Here is a 21,639-nt window from a genome sequence, read left to right on the forward strand (position 1 = left end):
TGAAGGGCACCAACATCCACAGGCTGGCTTGGATTGCCGTAAAATTTAGTATGCCTCATGGGAGTTCAGGAGAGGATTAGTGATCCAAATTTGGGGTCAGTGGAACAAGGGGTTCCTGAGATAACAGCCCCACCCCCAACACCATGTTTTAAAGCTGACACATTCCACCGGCGTGTTTTTGTCTGAGCTGTCAGTTTCTCCCATTGCCTTCGATCAGCACCACAGAAACCCATCCCATTGCACACGTGGCCTGCTGGGCTTTGCCTGCTTTGGGACCCTGGTTGGCAGCAGCAAAGTTCAGTGACAAAATTCCTGGCCTCTGTTTGCCATTTCTAGCCTGCCCTTGCAGTCCCATTGTCTTACCCTTTCCAGCTCAGAAAGGGTTAATGTACAGGAGGGGCAGAACCTGCCACCTTAAAAAGTTTTATTTCGATCGGAAGAGGTTCAAGTCGAGGATGTTGGATAACTTGTCGCCACTCGCCCTGTGGCCTCTTCCTGTCGGGCCATTCCGTGGGTCAATCACCTGATTTGTATCTTGCGGTGCGGTGGGATGGAAGCCTGCCCCGTGCTGGTTGTGGCCAGTTGAGTGGTGCATAGGGAAGTCCCTCTGTACGGGAGCCAGGGGATATGGGGGGCAGGTGCCCCTCTGCCTCGGGCATGCGGAGCCCCTTGCGTGACAGGAGTGGGTGAGTGTTTCTTGGGCACTTTGCACTATTGCCGGTCAGGTGGCCAGCAGGACCAGTCTCTAGCCGGGCCCCTGGGGGCGTTATACGGTGCCGGTGTGGGGTGCGTTCTCCCAGGGGCTGGGCTCACAGGCTCAACGTTAAAGGCTGCAGGCGACACGGAGCTGATCATCGCTGGCCTAGGAGTTGAGCTGAGTCAGCAGGGCATTGGGCGGAGCCTGCTTGTGGGGTAATTTTACCTCCCATGTGAGAGAAGAGCTGTGCGTGTGTCTGTCTCTGACTGCATGGAAACCCCGTGAGCTCACAGCTGTACGTAGACCTCAGGGAGGCAGCTGGGCCTAACGACATTACAGAGAGACATAAACAGGAAGCACGGGGAGGTGCTTTGTAGGGCAGGGATCTGTGCAGCGGCAGCTGATCATAATCAGCGTGTTGATCCGGCACCGCACCAGATGCAGCGCCTCCAGCTGGGCAACCCGCTGCCCCTCCCTCTGGCGGATCTCAAAGCACTTGCACATTGACTGGCCAAGCCTCCCGTGTGCCCTGGGACTAGAGAGGGGTGGTTGTCCCCACCTCGCACAGAGGTGAGTGTGGGACTAAAGGAGCCCACACAGTTTCAGGTCTTCCTTTAAAAAAAATATTGCCTGGCTCTTCCCCCACCCCTGTTGGCTTCCTGTCTCTGTGGGAAAGGTCGGCATTGCTGTCTAGTGGGCTGAGCGCTGGGCTCCAAGTAGGGCCGTGGCTAAGTGACTTTACCAAGGTCGCACAGAGTCACCAGGAGACCTGGGAATGGAACCCAGGAGTCCTGACTCCTAGTCAGCCTACACTTATGTGATCTGGAATTCAACTCCTGGGCTCATGCACTAAGGCCTGGAATAGGCCGTGCTCCACATGTTGGGGAAATGACTCTGACATGAGCAATTAGTTAATTAACACAACTCAGCCACTAATAAGGGGAGGGCAGGTGAACAAGCACTGGTGCCATGGGAGAGGTAGAGTGCCCAGTGCCTGAGGCTGGTAGCAGCTGTCTCATATACGCAGGGCTCTGAACTTGTCCTGGATTCTGCCTCGTGCCACAGATCTGTGGTCTAGAATCCCAACTTTAATATTTTTTAAAAAGCATGTTCCTGACTGTGAAGAGAAGCTTCCTGATTTTAATTGCTGGGGCATTTTCTTCCTGAGTCTGCACATGGCCTGAGACAATAGCTTAGAGAGGTGTGAACTCTCACATTAATAACAAGGGTGTGTTAACTCTGGAACCTACTGATATTCATTTAAATCTCAACACTTAACTCTTCCACTGCTCATCGTTTTAGCAAAAACATTCAGCAGCCCAGAGCAGGAAGTTAAGATGCTCTATTGTGCCTGCAATAAGCAAGTGGGCAGAAGGGCTGAATTAGATTCTTTCTTTACGTGAACTCTCAAAAATGCAACAGTTCCCATTTTAACTTCATTTCCTCTGCCTGAGTGCCTTCTAGTGTTCTCATGCATGTACCGTGTCTGCTCCCACCTGCTCTAGTCCATAAGCTTTAGATACAACACATGAGCCTCGCGCTGCTGCTGCTGCCGCCCCACCTCCTCAGAGAAGCTTGAACATATGACCCAGCACACGCAGAAGGCAAGTCAAAAGAACCCACAATGACTTAAACATCACGAGTGGTTTTTCTTTTTTAAATACAATCTCTTGATTTTTGCAGAATTGTGAGCACAGGGCTGGTAATGTTGTTAATCTAGCGGAGACAAGGAGAAAGAGCCATGGGCTGGGAGCTGAAGTTAGGGGGGAAAAATCAGCCTGAAAGGGGACCGAAGGCCACATCTCTACCCATGAAGGCAATAGGTGAAACTGCTGAAATAGCGCCTCACGGGATGCGCTATGGCTTCTCACTCCTTGTATTTTGGTAGCATCATGGATGCCCATTTGTGGCCCAGCACCTCACTGCACTAGACTAGTGTCATGATTTCCAGAGGTTAAAAAAAAGTCCTATCCAAGGGGCACTTGGATTTGAACTAGGGACTGCTTGAGCTGTCGTCAAATGTTCGACCACGGAGCTAGCCCCACTTTGTACTCAGGTGGTGCTGTGGTGCCCTACAAAAGGTAGCTAAACCTGCATGTTTCCTTTGCACTGCAGCGCTGGACGTCTGGGATATGAAAGAGGCACCTTGGCTCAGATCCTCAAAGGTATTTAGGCATCTACCTCACCAAAATACTTCTGAAGCTCTGGGCCCTTGTGTTTTATTACAGAATTGCGTATCCAGTGGAACTGTGCCAAAGTGCTAAAGACCACAATTCCCTGGTTTCACCAGGGCATTGAAACCCAAGCAGTGGCATGCTCCAAACCACGCCTTCTTTCAATGCAGGCTCTCTAGGAATCAAACCCTGCCTGTGGATTGCTTTGAATTGCATTTACCTGCACGTGCCGAGGGGGACAGCTGCGGTAGCCATAGGGCTACTGGATCTTTGTAACACTGAGCCCTTTCGGCTACGCCTGCCCTGATTAACAGAACCATTAGGCCTAACTTATTTGTTCGGAGCCATGTAACATGCTGCATCTCCTCTGCTCACGCTGCGCCAGACAGTCACTAGGCAACAGGGTGATAGTACTTATTGCCAGCTGGCCTTATGAGCAGGTAATGTAAGCGGTAAGGCAGCGGGGGAGATGTGTCACTCAGTGGTAGAGCATTTGACTGCAGATCAAGAAATCTGTGGTTCACTTGCAGGTGCTACCTTCTCTCTTTTCCTGGGAGCAGCTACCCTACCTTTGTGTTGATCTCCACACAAAGAGAAATTGAATTCTGCAGGCTACGATAAGGGTAATCGAACATCAGGCTTCCAATACTGCACTGATTGCCATGAGGGATATAGGAAGCAGTGTGAGGTCTCCCCAGTATGTACACACATGCACACAGAGTACAGCAAAACTATGCCCATGAACGCACACGCTATAGGAGAATACAGCGATCACACCCACAACGATGTGCAGAAATCTAGGGCATTATTGCCAGTGCTTTGAAGCATCAGGTCGTGTTATAGCTCAATGGTTTAACCTGGTGGCTCAGAGCCGCCATTGATAAAAAGCCAGGCCCCTGAGTGCTGAAGAATCTTACATGTTTATTTGAGAGCAGGTCTATGTACATGCTATTTACAAGGAATAAATACAGAGCTCTTGTCCTCAGGGAAGGATGCACAGTCACCTCCTCTCTACAGCAAGGGCTTCATGCATCTCCAGTCACTTTTATCCTGCCAATACTCGAATGCTTTCCTGGAGGGGACAAGAAGGGAGCGATCCAGGGGTCAGAGGGTGACTAGGCTCAGAACAGGCATTTCTGTTCTGCCCTTCTCCTCCCCACCCTGGAATTGCACAGCATGCATTGGGGGTGGGTGGGTAGTATCCCCATTTTAAAGATGGAAAAACTGAGGCACAAAGTGGGGAAGGGACTCGCCCAAGGAGTCAGTGGAATAGCACCCAGAAAACTTGCAAAATTCCCCTACTCTATCCACCAGAGCTCATACCCTCAGAGCGAGCAGGATGGAGTCCTGGCTAACCACTAGACCACACTCTCCTCCCAGAGCCTGGGTTCGGACCTAGGAGTCCTGGGTCCCGTGCCCCTGCTCTGATCAGTATAACCCACTATCCCCTTCAAGTAAAGAGCAGGGGCAATGCATCCAGCATTGCCAGGCGTTCGCTAATGCCCCTGCACCACCTGCTGTATTCTGTCCTGGCAGGTCTGATAGCATGAAAGCCCCTCCCCGCCTTATCCCAGAGTCCTGCCCCACACCAGGCAGGATCTCCACAATATCTCCAGGCCCTGAGCGTGCCCCACACTCACTCTCTGCCAGCAGCCCCAGTCCTGCACACCAGCCCCTCCTGGCAGGGGCAGACCTGGTTGATGCTGAAGGCCAAGCCTCCCTGGGGCACAAAGCAGCTCTCGTCCATTCCCAGCCTCTTCTTGCAGAGCAGCTCGCCGTGGTGGCGGGCGCAGCAGGCAGCCACGCCACAGTCCTTGTCCTGCCGGCAGCGAGCACCTGGGGGCAGACGGGGGGTGGTGGTGAGGGATAGGCAGGCAGGGCGGGGCTTCATCCATTCCCTCCCCCCACTGCCCGGGACCCCACAGCCTGCCTCTCTTGCTACTTTCCAACCCACCCAACATAGCACCCAGTCCCTCCCATCTTGTTGGTGCAAGAGCCTCCTCCTCTGCAGACTCTGCGGCTGGACCAGCCTCCCAGAGAAACCCCACTCCTCCGGGTGCAGGAGCTGGACCCCCCATGGCTGTGCCTTGCCCCGCCTCCTAGGGGAGGCATGGGGTCAGGGGGCGTGGCTGGAGCACTCTGCCCTATGGCTAGTCTCTGTCTCCCAGTGGCCAGGTGTAAATTACAGCAGCTGGGAGGCTGCTCTGCCTTACGCCAGGGTCCCCCGCAGGCCCAGTGCTCAGTTTCAGAACAACAGGAGCTCCTCCACCCTGGCCACGCCTAAAGCCCAGGGATGGGATAAGGGCAACTCAGGCCTGGAAAGCGGCTCCTCTCCGTGCCTTACCCTCCTGCCCGTCCGGCACGGTCCTGTGGCACTTGCCAAACATACAGCTCAGGCCCCTGGCACAGTGGGTGTCGCAGCGGCAGTACTGCCCCTCCTGGCGCAGGGGACAGCACAGCCGGAAGTGCTTATCACAGAAGAGCCCGTGGGCGCAGTGTCGGTCCTGGCTACACGTTGTGGCCGCCTGGGGAAGAGATGATGCAAGGTCAGATGGGAAAGGCACGTCCCTGCTGCTTCCTTGGTGGAGGGCGGGGGGGGGGGGGTTGGAGGAGGGAAGCAGCCCTCAGAGCTGAGTTCCTAGCACATGAGTTCTTTGCGGGAGGGACCATGTTTTGTTGTGTTTGCCAAGCACTTGACATCTTATGGACCTGGTCCGTTACTGGCGCTCTTAGCACATAGTCAAAATAATGATTAAGTCCTTGAGAACCTCTGTACTAAGCATATGGGTTAGGGCTGCTCAAAGCCAGCAGGCCACTCCTGACAGACACAGTTTGTATAACTCACTCCAGAATTTATGGTTTGTTTTAAGCCGTTCTTTGTCTGAGGCTCTTTCTAACCAAGGCGCTGTTAGGAAGTTATAGCCGGCGATGTAGCTTCAGTAGAAAAAAATAGTTTGCCATGACTAGGAATGTTTCCTTGGTTTTCTTTTATAAAGCCTCTGTAAAAACAGGGTGAGGTTTTGTACGGTTTCGATTTAACCATTGCAATGCTGAGCTAGTGCATGAGAACTAAGAAGTGAAACTTAGAAAACAAAGTGAAACAGATCAGCCACATCTGAGCTGTAATCGGCTGAAAATTTTCCAGCTACATTTTTTTAAACCAAAAAACCCCAATCCCTTCCCCCACCCCCTAACATTTTTGGTTTTGCAAAGAAACATTTCAATGAGCATGGACAAAAAATTAGTGTTTGCAAGAATTTTTGTGGGGAGGGGGGAAGCATTTCCCAACTTAGTTCTATTTTTAACATTCCTCCTGGATTAGTAACTGGGGGGGGGGGCGTCTAATAACACAGCTCAAGAACTGATTATGTGATATGTAAGATATATGTGGCTGTTTCCCCTTAAGGATTAAAACACCCAGGTAGGGAAGCTTTTCATAGTCATTAACTGCTTAAAGCTTCACACACCTCTTGTGAGTGTCTATCGATTTTTGAGGCCAGAGGGACCCTCTATTACAGTAGTTCTCAAATTTTTGTACTGGTGACCCCTTTCACACATCCTTATAAAGGCTGGATGCAAAGCAGGGTTTGGGGTGGAGGCTGACAGCTCGCAACCCCCTGTGTAATAACCTCTCTACCGCCTGAGGGGTCCCCAGAACCCCTGCTCTGTTGCCTGTTTGGCCCATTTTTAGGAGGTCCAATGGATCCAGAGAATTCCATACCCATAAAACACCTGCTCTAGGTGAGGCTCAAACTCACAACCTCAGCATTGCTCTGTCAAGTACTGCCTTATAAGTACACTGCGCTAACCAATTGTGCCACTGGAGCACCTGATAGGGGTTTTTTCTGCCTCTGAATCAGGATTGGTGCGACAACTGGTGGTGCTCTGTCAAAGCATGCAACAGTCCTTTCCTCTACCCACTGGGCCAGTGGTTTTCAAGTTTTTTTTTCATTTGCGGATCCCTAAAAAATTTCAAATGGTGTGAACCCCTTTGGAAATCTTAGACACAGTCTGCAGACCCCCAGGCGTCCACAGACGACGGCTTGAAAACCACTGCAGTAGACTATCAAAGGGCACCAAACGTACTGCTGCATTGGCTAGGAATTGCCCTAGGACCAGCTGCCTAGAGGTCAGCAACGCTAACCTCTATACCATAAATGCACCTGTTTTATAGTAGGGGAAAATGAGGTACAGTGAGATTACAGGACCTGTGCAGTCAATGAAAAGTCACCTATTAATTTTACAAGGCCCTGATTTGCCATAGGACATGCAGTAACAGGGAGGGATAGAACCCAAGAGTCCTGGTGCCTCATTCTAGCTAATAGAGCAGATACCTTCCCATGATCAGAGAATAAAACCCAGGAGTTCTGACTCTTTCCTCCACCCTCAAAAAATCCCGGGCTCTAACCACTAGTCGTATGCACCCCATATTACACTGCAAAGGCCGGCCTGTTAGCTGCAGGATGCACAAGGAGAAATAGAGACCCCCTCCCCCACTCTGATGCTTGGGCCCCTACAGTCAAGCCAGGCAGGCTGAAGGCTGCAGGGCAAGTGCCCACCCATCCCTTGCTTACCGCAATCTCCTTGCTGTCGGCCAGGGGGCTGGGGCTTTTGGAGAGGGCGGCCTCGTCTGGGGCGTGGTAGGGCATAGAATACAACCACGCCCAGATGTAGCCGTGCGCAGCAGGCCGGGGCCACAGGAGCAAGGAGAGGAGCCAGAGCCTGGCAGGAGATGCCCACATGATGAAGATCTGGCAAATGGTAGGGCGAGGATCTTCCCTTTGGAGTGATAGGAAACCCAGCGCCTGCCCCCGGGTTTATATAGTCTAGGGCCTATCTCAGCCCCTGCTGCTAAAGCTGTTTGACCATCTAATGGGAAGGAGGAGGCAATCAGGGGTTAAAGGATTAGCATAATCACCGGCCTTCCCAAAACAGCCCCCAAAATAAACGAGCCCCCGGCAGTCTGGCTCTAGGCTCACTGAGCACGCGAGGGGCAGCCCCGGGATCCGGACACCCATTAGCCAGAGTCCAGCCGCTTAATGCCTTCTGTGGGGGATGTAAGTTGCAGGTCTCAGCGTGCTGTGTACAAGGGCTGGGACCGCACAAAGCCAATGGCTCATGGGGGCCATGCTGGGGACGCGTCTGAGGCCCTAACACACACTGGCTCACAGAATGTAGGGCCAGGCAGGTGTATTCTGATCGAATTCTCTTCCTCTGTGTCAGTAAGTGAAACAGAAAACAAGAGCGTCAGTTTCACTTCTCTGACCAGAAATATGTTTGGATGCGGCCGTTCCAGGAAAGTCCCCGTCTGCACTACAGCTGAAATGTGCTAGCCACAGCATTGTTATTATTAGCTGCCTTATCTCTAGGCTTGGAAGGATTCGATTTTTACTGGGAAATGTCAATTTTACAGAACACAAACAAACCAAGGAAGAAAATATTTCCATTGGCGATAATCAAAATGGACAGATAAGCCAAGTAAGAAAAGTGCTGCCGGAGAACTGATCAGAGGTTAACTTGTGGACAGTTGATTGGTATATTTGGACATGTGATATTGACAATTTGTGCTTTAATGGTTATAAAGTTTTTGAATCTCAATGTCTATTGTCATTAAATAATTTTTGTGTCTCTCTCCCCACCCCCTCAAATTTCCTGCAACTGTGAAAACTGAAATAGAAAAAAGAACGGGAGGACTTGTGGCACCTTAGAAACTAACAAAATTATTTGAGCATAAGCTTTCGTGGGCTACAGCCCACTTCATCAGATGCATAGAATGGAACATATAGTAAAAAGATATATATACATACAGAGAACATGAAAAGGTGGAAGTTGCCATACCAACTGTAAGAGGCTAATTAATTAAGATGAGCTATTATCAGCAGGAGAAAAGAATAACAGCAATGCTTAAAATGATGTTTAAAACTAAACACCGATATGATCTGTCAAAATTATAAAAAAGGAATTCTGCCAGGCCTGGGTATATCCTGGCCTTGTAAAGACAGCTCCATCCCTAAAGAATTTACAGGCTAAATAGACAAGGCAGACTGCCCCCATTTCACAGACAGAAGAACTGAGGCACAGATCCTCAAAGCTATTTAGGTGCCTAACTCCTAATGACTTCAGTGGGAGCAAGGCACCAAAGTGCCTTGCCTGAGGTCACACAGGGCAGCCTGTTGCAGATGGAGGGATTGAACTCAGCTCTTTTGAGGTCTAGGAAGCAGGGCGCAGCCGTACAGTCTGGATCTAGGCTTTGGGGATGCTTGGGTGCTGGGCCTGGTTTTCTGCTCATTTCCAGTCAGAAGCTGTTTCTAGCAGCTGTCCAGCCCAGGGTACTTGGGGGGCTAGGCCAGAGGATGGCTTGGCTAGCTCATGACTCTAAAAAATTCCAAATCCTGGACCGGAAATTGGGGCTAGTCTTGGCTAGCAGTGGCTGTGGGATGACCAGGGCCTTATTCTGGGAAGGGAGTCACTATTAAGGATCTGTCACAGGCCCCGCTGGAGCCCAGTTCCTTGTCCGAGTCTGTATATGCTTCTGTGGTTGCAGGTACATTACGAGGCGCTGTTCAGCCCGGTCTGCAAACACCCCCTTGGTAGATCACACAGAGCAAAGGAAGGATCCTGAGCAGAGTCCATGCCCTCCCAGCTTCCCTGCCTGTTAGAAACCACCCCGTGGTGTGCGCAGTGCCCTGCTACTTTCTGTCCTGTTTTGGGGCACCAGACTGGGAGTCAGGACCCCTTGGATCTATCCCCAGCTCAGACGAGGAAGGTGATCTAGTCATGGGAACTGGCAGCCAGGACTCCTAGGTTCCATTTACATTGATTCACTGTGTGACCTCGGAGGAGTCACTCCCTCTCCCCATGCCTCAGTTTCCCCACCCTGATGTAACGGGGCAATCCTTTTGGGTCTGTGCAGCATGTTATTAGCCCCAGCTCCCTAGACTGTCCCTTGGGATAGTTTATCTAAGTGCTCCCAACCTGTCACCTCATCCTCCTGACAAACCCTCAGGGGGACGTGTTTAGCACCTCCCCTAATGGGTTTGCAAATGACCGTGTTTGCCTGGCGCTGGGAGCCTTATCTTCTGCTCCTCTGGACAAATTGGCCCAGCTGGGGGGCTGAGTGGAATGACCAGCTGTGGGCAAACAAGGAAATGCTCTCCTCTGAGAGGATTCCTCAGGAGACAATGCTGCCTCTGCCTCCCTCAATCAAGAAGGTTTAGCAGTGGCTGATGTTCCCACCCCACACCCCTCCCTCAGGTTTCTGACTCTTTAATATATTTTACAGTAAGTAAAAATACACTCCTAAGCCCCACTGATGTCCCGCTTAGGGGACATGAGGGATGGCTAGGCCTTGTACCAGCTCTCTGCACAGTGGGTGAATTTCACCCACAGCAGCTAGCTAACCAGGAAGATCATGGTTATGGTGGGTCATCTCCTTACCCTCTAGGTTTAATATCCCCAATGCTGAAGCTTCTGTTGCTTCCCTGCATAGACCTCACTTGAATTACGCTGTCCAGACTTCCTTCATTTCCTCTCGTTCTTCCTATTTATATCTTCTCCCACTTGGCAATTCCCTGCCCTCTAGGATAGTTACACCCTATGGTGATTTGGACTCTTATGAGTTGCCAGCTAATTAGGTTTGGTTTTAAAATCCCAGCTCCTGGAGTCATGTGATTAAGTGAAACTCTCAGGTCTGGTCTATACCTAAAACTTAGATCAATCTAGTTACCTTGCTCAGGGCTGTGAAAAATTTCATACCCTGTGCGACATAGTTAAGTTGACCACGGTAGCATTGCTTTCAAAGTAAGTTTCTGTCCTTCACGGTGGTGGAGGAAAGCGGGAAACGTCACACTGCCAGCTCAGAAACCATCAGTCCACTAAACAGAACCCCAGCTGTGTTACTGTTTGAAATCTCGCGATTGGTAGATTGATCTCGTGATTTTAGCACCTGACTCGTGATTTTTGAGGGGGTCGGAATGGACAATGCTGCTGTTAGGCTTATTGCCGCTTGGTCGCGAAAAGCTGGGAATTGTCCCGATTTTAATGGGAGCCTCTCACAGATCCTCTTCTGGAGTATCGCTGGATCCTGCACTTGTGAGAAGCAAAATTAGTGCCTCGCCAGAGGGACTTCCTGCTCTGGGGCCTGCTGGATCCAAAGTGCCACAGCCAAAAAACCCGTCATGCTCGGCCCTTAAGGAAAACAATATGTACATATTAACTAGCTGCCAGTGTAGGGAGGGTAATGTCACTGGGGCCTCTTTTGTCCCAGAGCTTTGTGAAGGGAGCTGTGTGGGTGGGGTGGGCGGTAGGCCAAGGGTGAGCACCAGGAGACAAAAGCACTGAAGGAAAGGAGACGGAATCAGATTCTTTGTGTGATCGTCTCCTTTCCCCTAGAAAGGAGGCCAGAGAATTCTGTGCTCAGTCAGCTGGTCCCATGTTACCCAATTTAACAAGATGCTCTGCTACCGGTGTGGCAAGCTGCCCTGTATTCCTTGCTCTCTCACAGGCCAGCTGGTTGGCCTCCGTTTCCCCATGTGTAAAACCGGGTGATGCTCCTGCCCTCCTCTTTAAAGTGTTTTGAGATCTGCTGATGTGCGGCTCTTACAGGGATTACAAATAGCAGGGTCTCCAAAGTAGAAAAAGGTGTTGTCAGAGGTTGGTAAAATGTGCCCGTGGGAGGGCTTCGCGTTGTTTGAGGTCTGATTCCCCCGTCCATTAGTCACTGGCTAATCAGGTGCCCAGTTATTCTGGAGCTTGATGCTAGCTCTGCCAGCCCTCTCCTTTCTCCTAGGCACTAGGGTTGCCGGTCATCCAGGATTGTCTGGGAGTCTCCAGGAATTACAGATGAATCTTGAATTAAAGGTTATGTCATGTGACGAAACCTCCCAGGATACATCCAACCAAAACTGACAACCCTCCTAGGCACAGAGGTGTTTTGTTTCCATGCTTTCCGATGTGATGTCCTTGATAGATTGAGGGACTATCGCTTGCACATTTCCTCATGTTTGAGACAGTGGAGGCTGAGCATGAAATAAATTGCTAGCTAGCCATGTTGTAATCAATACTAGCAAGCCCTGAAGCTGAGGGGATAGTGTGTTGTGTTTGGCTTGGCATCAAATAAGGGATGGTATGACTCCCTCTCCTGCTTTGTGTTTGGCAAAATGCAGTTCAAGCTGGCCGCATATACCTTCCAGAGGACCAAATTCTCCTCCTGTTGAAGTCAGTGGTCCTCCCCAGTTTTGTGGGTATAAATAAAATGGGATCCAAATCTAGTTTTAGATTTGAATGGGTAAATATGCCCCTTCCCTTGGCCCCTGCAGGCTCCCCGCAGCGGCACTGGAGCTGTTGCTGGAGCAATGTCCACTAAGGGGACTGCTCACTCGGGTGATTCTAAGAAGTCTTTTGAAAACAGGCTCTGGCAGCAGATTCCTGGCATGGGTAACGGGACACCTGGGTTCTATTCTAGGCTCCAGGAAGCAGAGTAGCTAGTGCTTAAGGCAGGGGCTGGGAATCAGGAGTTCTCTCAGTTCTACCCTTGATTTGCTGTGTGTTTATAGAGAGTCTTAAATAGTAAATGTTTATTTAGCTTCCTAGGGCATTATCACTGATCAGGGCAGTTTCCTTTTATCAGTCTCCAGCTGGGCATTTGTCCCTGTCACATTTGGTCAAGATCTCTGCGAAATCCTGGTCCCTGCTGCATATCAGCTACAACCAGCCATTTCTGTTAGCTCCCAGGGCACCCAGTGGAACCAGCACAGCTCTCACTGGGCTGGGCCATACACTCTCCGGACGGGTTAATAATCTCTGCTCCAGAGAGCACATCTGAATCTAACCTTTGTGGGTTCTTTTATCATTATGACTGCTCGAGGCCGGTTTTCCTCTGTCCCCGACGTCTACCATCAGGGTCGGATTTAGGGGCAGGCAACCCAGACAAGCGCTTGGGGCGGGGGGGAGCCGGGCTTGGGGTTCTATGTTTGTGGTTAGCGACAAAAGGGAAAATAGAATGTTTGAAGTCACATGCTTCAGGTGTTCTGTAGATGGATGCATCTCCTAGGATGTTCTGGACCTTTGTAGAACCTTCCAGACTTTCTGAGAACGACAGTGAGATATAAGAATGAAGTGAAGTGAAGTGAGTGCCCAGCTGCGATACTGTGAACTTTGTTTTAGTGTGTAAATGTGCAAGTGTACTTGTGTTTTTAAGACTTGAAGAAGTGTGTAAGTAGCGCCTAATGAAGGATATAGTTAATGGGATGCCAGAGATATTTATCGACCCACTATCTATGCAACAATATAAAATGGGGGGTCACCGAAGACACTCCTCGCCTGGGGTGCCATTTTACATGCGTGAGGTCTTTTAAAATGTGATCATCTGGACTTTTCCAAGCAATCACTAAGGGGGCAGGTGGGGCGAGTGATGACATATATTAAAGGATGTAAGCAGTGAGTGGGGGCAAGAAACCACCACTCTTCATGGCCTGGCTTTCCAGGGTTGTCGTGAGTCCCACTGTAAGTCTCTATTTCCTGGCTTTCCGAGGTTTACCTGTGGCCACCTTTGGGGAATGAGGCCGCCCTGGGAACCCTTAGCTCTAAGCTAATGAAATATTTTGGCTGCAGATAACTAGGGACGAAATGAAGTCCTCAGGGAAACGTCAGTCGGATGAATGCGTTGGTGGAATTGTCTGTCAAGGAAAGGGGGGGATTAGAACCGCCTTGCTTGGGACAACTAGATTCAAAATCAACCAGTCTGGTACTAGAAGAATGGGGGAAGCGTTCAGAGATTGCTTAAGCTAGAGTGATACCTATTCAAAATGCAACCAGTGCAGCTTCCACGGTCTATATAATTTCACTGACACGTCCATTTACCTGCCAGTGAGGAAAATACCAGGGTGGAAAGAGTTAAAGGTCTTGGGTTATTTTCTTCCCTTTGTAAATGCCATGTCATCCAGTGCTTTGCCTCTATAGAGCGCCAAGCGCTTTACAAAGGAGGTCAGTGGCATTATCCCCATTTTACAGATGGAGAAACTGAAGCACAAAGAGGGAAAGTAACTTGTCTGGGTCCGAAACCCATTTCTCCTGAGCCCAGTGCTCCGTCCACAAGGACACGCTGCCTTTAAGAATCTGATTAATACTTTGTTTCCTCTCTGAATAGAGGCCCTGCTTCCCTTGGGCTTATGACAGAATGGCTATTACACCCCTGAGTCCAGCCTCTGGCTATGGCCTTGCAACGCCTCTCTTACAGGGGGCACGCCACATACCGAGCAGGTATTGCCCGCCCCTTTCAGACCGCCACCAGCCAGGCCCAGTTTTGTCTGGGTCGGGAATATGTCAGCAGCATGTTTTGGTGGCTGCCATTTAATTGATGTCTCTCCTGCCCTACGGGTTTCACGGCCTGCAGGAGCTGCACCCCAGATGTGGAGCAGTGTAGACAGCTGTCTACAGATAGATGGATTCACTCTGCTTCATCCAGAGGTGATTAGGTTTAATGCAGGAATCTCTGGGGGGAATTCTCCAGCCTGTGCTATGCAGAAGGTCAGACTAGAATCAGATTAGCCCCAACTCGTCTTCAAAAATGGATAAATCTGCTGCACATCAAGAGTCTTTGTGATGTTTAACATCCAACAACCCAGCATTCATGAAAAGGCTTAAGTCTCCCCCCAGGCTGTTGCTGTTTAAAGCTTTGCTGTGCAGTCTGAGTCATTCCCTGTGCAAACACTCCCCACAGCTCAGCTTCCACCCATTATGTGGGTGGTTGTTTTAGGCGCTGGCTGTAACATATTGCCAATCCCCAGTTAAATTTACAGCTGTGCTTGTGCAATCCACTCTATAAGAGAATACTTTCCTCCCTTTTTCTCCAGCAGAGGGGGTATAGCTCAGTGGTAGAGCATTTGACTGCAGATCAAGAGGTCCCCGGTTCAAATCCGGGTGCCCCCTCATTTTAATAATTTTTGACAGAAGATCCCCACTTGTCAGCAAATGTTGTAATGGGCAATTATTTTTGTAGCTCCTGCAGCATCAGTGCTGGGCTTAAAATTACCCCTCCTATCTCCATTGAGCAGTTTTATTTAAGGGAGTCTTTCCACCCCATCTAAAGATTTTTGTAAAACCAAAGGAGGCTGTGGGGGGCGGAGAGAATCTCTGGAACTGTTTAATCCGTTTCATTTTCTGTCTTTCTCCAGTTCCAGTCCAATGGCAAGAAAGGCAGGGGTTGCTACAGAGAATATATCTCAGTTAGACTCCTGTGACCCTGCAGTTCTCGCTGTAAGCAGAGTCAGGGTCCAACTGCCAGCACTGGGATCCACACGGGTTCTCAGGAATTAGTTCTGTTTTTCTTCTTTGTTTAGTGCCCCCAATGTATTGGGCGCTGTATCCGGCCTGGGAGATAAAGACAGCTTGGAACAGGGAGGAAGGGGTCTCACTTGCAGCCAGCCCAGCCTGTTCCATGCCATGGCCCCTTTATGGAGCAGGTGTTTAGGGGAGCTGCAGACAAGATGGGGAAAGTGGCTACCTCCTGAGCAGGATAAAAACCCAGCTGCCCAGTGACTGAGGAGGGCAGGGCAGGTAGTTTGAAGGGAGAATGACTGGTGGGCAAGGATATGATATGCCTGAACTGGAGGGAAGCTGGAGCTGGGTCCAGAGACTGGGCAGGATGAGACTTGGGAAGAAAAGACTCTCTAGAGGCACCAGGAGCTGCAGTGGGACTGACAGTCCCCTGGCTCAGAGGTGAATGGAGGGAGACCTGGGAGCCTGGACTTCTGGATTGGGTGTGAAATTGGAAGCCCCAAAAGGGAAGGTCTTAGCCTTCACAGTGCCGGTGTTCACTGCAATCCCTAAAGGCTTAATCATGGAACTGCAGGGCTGGAAGGGTCTCTGAGACCTCATCAAACCCACCCCCCTGTGCTCAGGCAGGACCACATACACCGAGAGACCATCCCTGGCAGGCATTTGTCCAACCCGTTCTTAAAAACCTCCAGTGACGGGGATTCCACAGCCTCCCTGGGAAGCCTGTTCCAGGTCTTAACTGCCGTAGAGTGAGAGAGTTTTTCCTAATATCTCACCTACATCTCCTTTGCGGTGGATTAAGCCTGTTACTATATGGAGCCCCAGGAAGGGGGACTTTAGTCTAAGGACTCTAGGCTGTTATTGGGAGCACTAGAAAGGGTGCCCCCCAAGAAGCATTACTGTCTACAGGCCTCGGCCTGCTCCATTGGAGTCCAGGGGAGTCTTGCCACTGACTTCCAGAGCAGCGAAGTCAGACCCGGAGAGACACCTAGACAGGAGATGCATTGGGAGAGCCGAGGCAGTGCCTCATGGGGCTTGAAGTGAAAGGGGAGCTGTTCTCGGCGACCTGTCGCAGTGGGGTGAAATACAAGGGGACAGGAGTGGGAGCAGGGTGTTCCCCTGTCCCCGCTGGCTGAGTGGAGCAGAGGGATCTGCTTTACAATGGCACAAGGGTTCTGGCACAATGTGTCTCTCTGCCCAGCCCTCCTGAGCAACCCTACAATAACAAACCAGGGGGGGGTGGAATCAAAAGCTGGGCAAGACTTAGCAGGCATCTAGTCCCTAGCCTGGACAGTGCCGAGTTATCCCCTGTTGCCAGCATTTTGCTTAGTCTGATCGTAACTGCCCTATGGGATGGGGGTCCCACCTTTCCCTAGAGCAAAGACCCTAGCTCCAGTCATCTCTGCCAAGAAGCTATTCTTTATATTCACTGTCCCGCTTTCTAAATGCCACCCTCTTATTCCTAGTCCCGCCCTTCCTCTGATTGTTTATTTGCTGGGTGCCTAGGTAGGGCTTATATGGGGCTTTGCCAAGCAGGCTGAGTCTCAGCCATGCTGCCAAGCCACAACGCCTGACGGCAGCATTCTCTGAGAATCGGGCCAGGCGGGTCGATCTGGCTTCAGGTGCTTCGCTTTCGAACGAGCATCTGGGCCTTAGCTCTCTTGCTGTCTTCTGCCATCTCCTTTTCCAGCCCCAGGGTAACCTTTTCGCTGGAAAAAGGAACAGATGCATTATTGCTGCTCATGTTTAATATACAGTAGCGCCTAGAGGCCAACTGAAATCAGGGCTCCCAGAGTAAGAGACAGCCCTGAAGAGCTCTCAGTAAAGGGTGGTGCTAAGGCAGGAGGTTCTGGTTTCAATTTCCTGGGAATGGGACTGGGAGAGGGGAAGGGGGAATAGGAGAGTGGGGTGTGGATTATATTGCATGAAAACAACCAAAATAAATGAAGAATGAGGCTTTATTTCCTTTTGTGCCACTAGGGGGCAGCAGGACAATGTGAATGCCAGGAAGCCAGCAGCAATGTAGGCTGGGCTGCAGAGCACTGACTCTGCCTCCTCGCCAGGGGTGTAAGTGAATTGTAAAGCAGGAGGCCGGGACAGGCTGCTTCCAAGAGCAGAAGGGACATTGCAAGAAACGGGATCGGGATGGGCCTCAGGAGCAAAGCATCAGAGGGGTAGCCGTGTTAGTCTGGTTCTGTAAAAGCAGCAAAGAATCCTGTGGCACCTTATAGACTAACAGACAGGAGCAAAGCAAACGCTTCCTTCAGTTCTTCCCTGAGCCCTGGCTGCTGCTCCCTCCACCCCAGGCCTGTGCAGGGTGGATGACTGACTGGAGGCTGCAGCTTGGCGCAACCTGCCCCCGCTTCCGCCCCGGCTGAGCCAGGTGTCATTCCGTGCAGATTCTCTCCCCGCTCTGTCGCTGACGACCCGGGGGTGGTGTCACAGTCAGTGACCCTTCAAGCTCTGGGTCCCTCCAGTCCCTCATGTGGGACTGGGACTGGGCCGGGCTTTCCTCTTCCTTCCCTGGTGCACTGGCACCCCCACCTCCGTGGGCAGGCTGGGGGGTGGGACATATCCCAGCGACGATGGCCCAGCCTGTGGTCCTCGGCTGATGGACTCTGAGCATCTCCCTGTCTGTGCCAAAGTGCTGCTCGGAGAATCAGTGAGGCAGGCAGCGGCTCTGTGTGTGTGTGTGTGTGTGTGCGCGCACAATGGTTGCCTGTGTCCATAAGCAGGATCCAGATAGGGACTGGGGGGATGCCGTGCTGCCACACAATTGGGGGGGGGGAAGCTAAATCCTGGGCTCACAAGTTTAATTGCTCAAGAACTACGTTAAATAATGGCAGGGGTAGAGAGAGGGAAACAAGGTGCCACAAGTCCTCCTGTTCTTTTTGCGGATACAGACTGACACGGCTGCTGCGCTGAAACCTGTCACTAGGCAAGGCACTGAATTTAGCCGTAGGGAGTGGAAATCCATCAGCTTCATGAAAAAAGGGGGTAAAAGTTTCCCCCAGAGCTTCTAGGAGCATCGGGTGGGTGGACTGGCCCTGCTGTGGCCCCGAAACTAACAAGAAGAACCAGAAGTCCAGTTCCAAACACTCCTGAAGCCTAGGGAGAGAGGGGTCGGACCTGGATCCTAACCTCCTGGCAAAGCCCTCCTGAACTGAATCCCGGCCCAGCCCCGCCTGCCCTCCCTCTCAGTCGCGGCTACTAGCCAGCCCCCTTGCCGGTGACATGACAGAGCGGCTCAGATTGAAGGGATTCTTCATCTGCCTTTTAAAAAAAGGAATTGATTTATGGACAAAGCTAATGAAAAGGGAGCGTCTGATGGTGCAATTGGCTTGCATACGCCCTCTTGCTGTCTGCAGACCAGACAGGTGTCTGGGTTGCGGGGGAGCTAATGGCAATCATGTGCTGGCTGAGCCAGGGATTTCCCTACACCCCCCTTGGGGGACTGTACACCCCCCCTGAATCCTCCCCCCCCCCCGCAGTGGTCAATTAGTTACAGTGTTGCTACGTTAGTCACTTTCCAACCCCCTGGAAATTCAAACTGCCTCTAATTTCAATTCCTGGGGGAATCCCTGCCTGGGTCAGAGCAAGTTCCAGGTAATCCAGTTCTGTCATCAGAGCCCCATGCATGGAAGAGCGGCCAGGGATGGGTAGGGAGCCTCTCAGACCCTCAGGGAGTCATCTGGGAGGAGGAGGATGGGCTGATGGGAGCATTAGAATTGTGGATACCCAGGTTTGCTTCCTGTCCGTATGTCCCAGATCCAGGGAACTCCAGTTCCACTTTGATGCGCCACAAGCAAGAGATAAATTCACCTCACTGCTGAACCAGGGGCTTCAAACCTGCTGCTGGCTCAGCTGAAAGAGGGTTAATTCCCTCCAGAGCTTGAATCCTCTCCTGGGGGAAGGGGGCAGGCGCTGGAGGGGGTGGGAGGTGTCTGCGGGATTGGATCATTATTTTGTTTAATCAAGGCACTGGGACTCCGGGCTTGGCCCAATCCAGCTGAGACAGGGCCGGGTTATTAATCATCCTCATCAGTTGCTGCACGGGTTCTGGTTGCTGCTCATCTGCCATGTGGCTCTACCCATTCATCGTCTTTCTTTAGCCTGTCAGAGCGTCTCTCTCCCCAAGCCCTCGCGCTGCTGGGTTTGCCTCCTGTCCCACAGAGCTGGCGCTACGGGTTTGGGCGTCAGGTTTGTCTGAGCGCCACAGTCCAGCCCTCAGTCTTCAGGGTTTGCTGGGCTCTGTGGAATCTGGATGGCTGGGCCCTGCTCGGGTTCCCCGAGGGCTGCTGACCGGTCAGCCTCACCTCAGTCCCTGGAAAAATCATGGAGCAGGTCCTCAAGGAATCCATTTTGAAGCACTTGGAGGAGAGGAACAGTCAACATGGATTCACCAAGGGCAAGTCATGCTTGACCAACCTGATTGCCTTCTAGGAGGAGATAACTGGCTCTGTGGATATGGGGAAAGCGGTGGATGTGATACATCTTGACTTTAGCAAAGCTTTTGATATGGTTTCTCTGACAGTATTCTTGCCAGCAAGTTAAAGTATGGATTGGATGAATGGACTATAAGGTGGATAGAAAGCTGGCTAGATCGTCAGGCTCAATGGGTAGTGACCAACAGCTCGATGTCTAGTTGGCAGCTGGTATCAAGCGGAGTGTCCCAGGGGTCGGTCCTGGGGCCGGTTTTGTTCAATACTGTATCTTCATTAATGAGCTGGAGGATGGCATGGACTGCACCTTCTGCAAGTTCGCGGATGACACTAAGCTGGGGGGAGAGATAGATATGCTGGAGGGTTGGGATAGGGTCCAGAGTGACCTAGACAAATTAGAGGATTGGGCCAAAAGAAATCTGATGAGGTTCAACAAGGACAAGTGCAGAGTCCTGCTCTTAGGACGGAAGAATCCCATGCACTGCTACAGGCTGGGGCCTGACTGGCTAAGCGTCAGTTCTTCAGAAAAGGACCTGGGGATTACAGTGGATGAGAAGCTGTATATGAGTCAACAGTGTGCCCTTGTTGCCAAGAAGGCTAATGGCATATTGGGCTGCATTAGTAGGAGCATTGCCAGCAGATCGAGGAAAGTGATTATTCCCCTCTATTCGGCACCGTTGAGGACATATCTGGAGAATCGTGTCCAGTTTTGGGCCCCACTACAGAAAGGATGTGGACAAACTGGAGAGAGTCCAATGGAGGGCAACAAAAATGATTAGGGGGCTGGGGCACATGACTTACAAGGAGAGGCTGAGGGAACTGGGCTTGTTTAGTCTGAAGAGGAGAAGATTTGATAGCAGCCTTCAACTACCTGAAGGGGGGTTCCAAAGAGGATGGATCTAGGCTGTTCTCAGTGGTGGCAGATGACAGAACAAGGAGCAATGGTCTCAAGTTGCAGTGGGGGAGGTCTAGGTTGGATATTAGGAAAAACTATTTCACTAGGAGGGTGGTGAAGCACTGGAATGGGTTCCCTAGGGAGGTGGTGGAATCTCCTTCCTTAGAGGTTTATAAGGCCCAGCTTGACAAAGCCCTGGCTGGGATGATTTAGTTGGGATTGGTCCTGCTTTGAATAGGGGATGACCTCCTGAGGTTCTTCCAACCCTAATCTATGATTCTAGATCATTTTCAGATCAGACCCTCCAGGAGCATATTCTGCCTGCCACTCATGGGGACACATCACTTGTAAATTCCATTCCAGGCTCTGGAGGAAATTCCCAGGAACTTTCCTGAGCAAGACCTCCCTGCAGGGGGAGACGGCTGGGGTATAGGAGCTGGGTAACAGGTAGTGCCAACCCTTGGAAAGGAAAAGCCCCTGTGCTGAATGGAACTGACTTCCCCATTTCAAACTGGGGCTTGTCCTCAGAGCTCTGAGGAACTCAGCTGGGACTCTGCTCCAAGCTGTGGTGGGGGGTTGCTGGCCCTGGGGAGCAAGGAAGAGATCCCATCCTAACCTGCACGGGGAGGCCCCGCGCAGTGAGCAATTTGCACATGCCTGTCAATGGTGCTGAGCCCTGAATGGAGAGGTGGTCTCAGGGAGGGGGCTGCAAGGTTGGGGGCAGGAGGGATCAGCCATTCATCTTGGCAGGGTCAGTGGAGGATTCATCTAGTGCAATGAGGGGGTGTCTGTCTGACACTGCTGACCCCCATACCCCACCTCTGCCTCAATTCAGGCTTACAGAGGCCTTCTGACCGTGCCCAGCTTGAACAAGGGTGAGTGGGCGAGGGGGGGAAAGCAGTGTCCCCATAACCTTTCCTTTCCCTTTGGAGCCGGGCAGCATTTGTAGCTGAACCTAGTTCTCCCCATGTTCTGTGCATGAGCTTCCAGCTGAGAGTTTAGCTGACGGAACAAGATCATAGATGTTTGCTGGGGGGGTTCCACTGCCTGGCTCCCAAGGGGCAGCACTACAGTCTGCCGCATTATCAGCTAGTGCTTTGTTCCTGCCAGTGCTGCTCTGACACCCTCTGCCTGGATCAGAAGCATCCAACTCGC

The 21,639-nt window shown here is 51.4% G+C and overlaps 1 protein-coding gene and 1 non-coding gene across 3 annotated transcripts; one reads left to right on the forward strand and one right to left on the reverse strand.

Moving 5' to 3' along the window:
• Positions 1–3,851: 3,851 nt before the first annotated feature.
• LOC123356301 (dickkopf-related protein 3-like) lies at positions 3,852–12,833 on the reverse strand. 2 transcript variants are annotated; one of them, XM_044999439.1, is made up of 4 exons: positions 12,702–12,833; positions 5,216–5,396; positions 4,512–4,707; positions 3,852–3,943 (listed from the first exon to the last, which is right to left on the reverse strand). In XM_044999439.1, exons 1-4 carry the CDS (start codon positions 12,720–12,722, stop codon positions 3,883–3,885), a joined length of 459 nt encoding a protein of 152 aa, XP_044855374.1. In that variant the 5' UTR covers positions 12,723–12,833; the 3' UTR covers positions 3,852–3,882. The 2 variants fall into 2 exon arrangements, with proteins under 2 accessions (XP_044855374.1, XP_044855372.1); XM_044999437.1 differs by lacking the exon at positions 12,702–12,833 and adding an exon at positions 7,446–7,547.
• Positions 12,834–14,727: 1,894 nt separating this feature from the next.
• TRNAC-GCA lies at positions 14,728–14,799 on the forward strand. The gene has a single exon. It is a non-coding gene; the product is annotated as a tRNA-Cys (tRNA).
• Positions 14,800–21,639: the final 6,840 nt, after the last annotated feature.

This window comes from Mauremys mutica, chromosome 25, assembly GCF_020497125.1.
Source record: "Mauremys mutica isolate MM-2020 ecotype Southern chromosome 25, ASM2049712v1, whole genome shotgun sequence".
NCBI lineage: Eukaryota > Metazoa > Chordata > Testudines > Geoemydidae > Mauremys > Mauremys mutica.

Coding starts and splice junctions, on each gene's coding strand:
- LOC123356301 (XM_044999437.1), bottom strand. CDS start 7,520: ATGCCCTACCACGCCCCAGACGAGGCCGCCCTCTCCAAAAGCCCCAGC. Junction 5,397..7,445: donor CCGACAGCAAGGAGATTGCG/GTAAGCAAGGGA, acceptor TCTCTTCCCCAG/GCGGCCACAACGTGTAGCCA. Junction 3,944..4,511: donor ACTGGGGCTGCTGGCAGAGA/GTGAGTGTGGGG, acceptor TGTCCCCTCCAG/GAAAGCATTCGAGTATTGGC.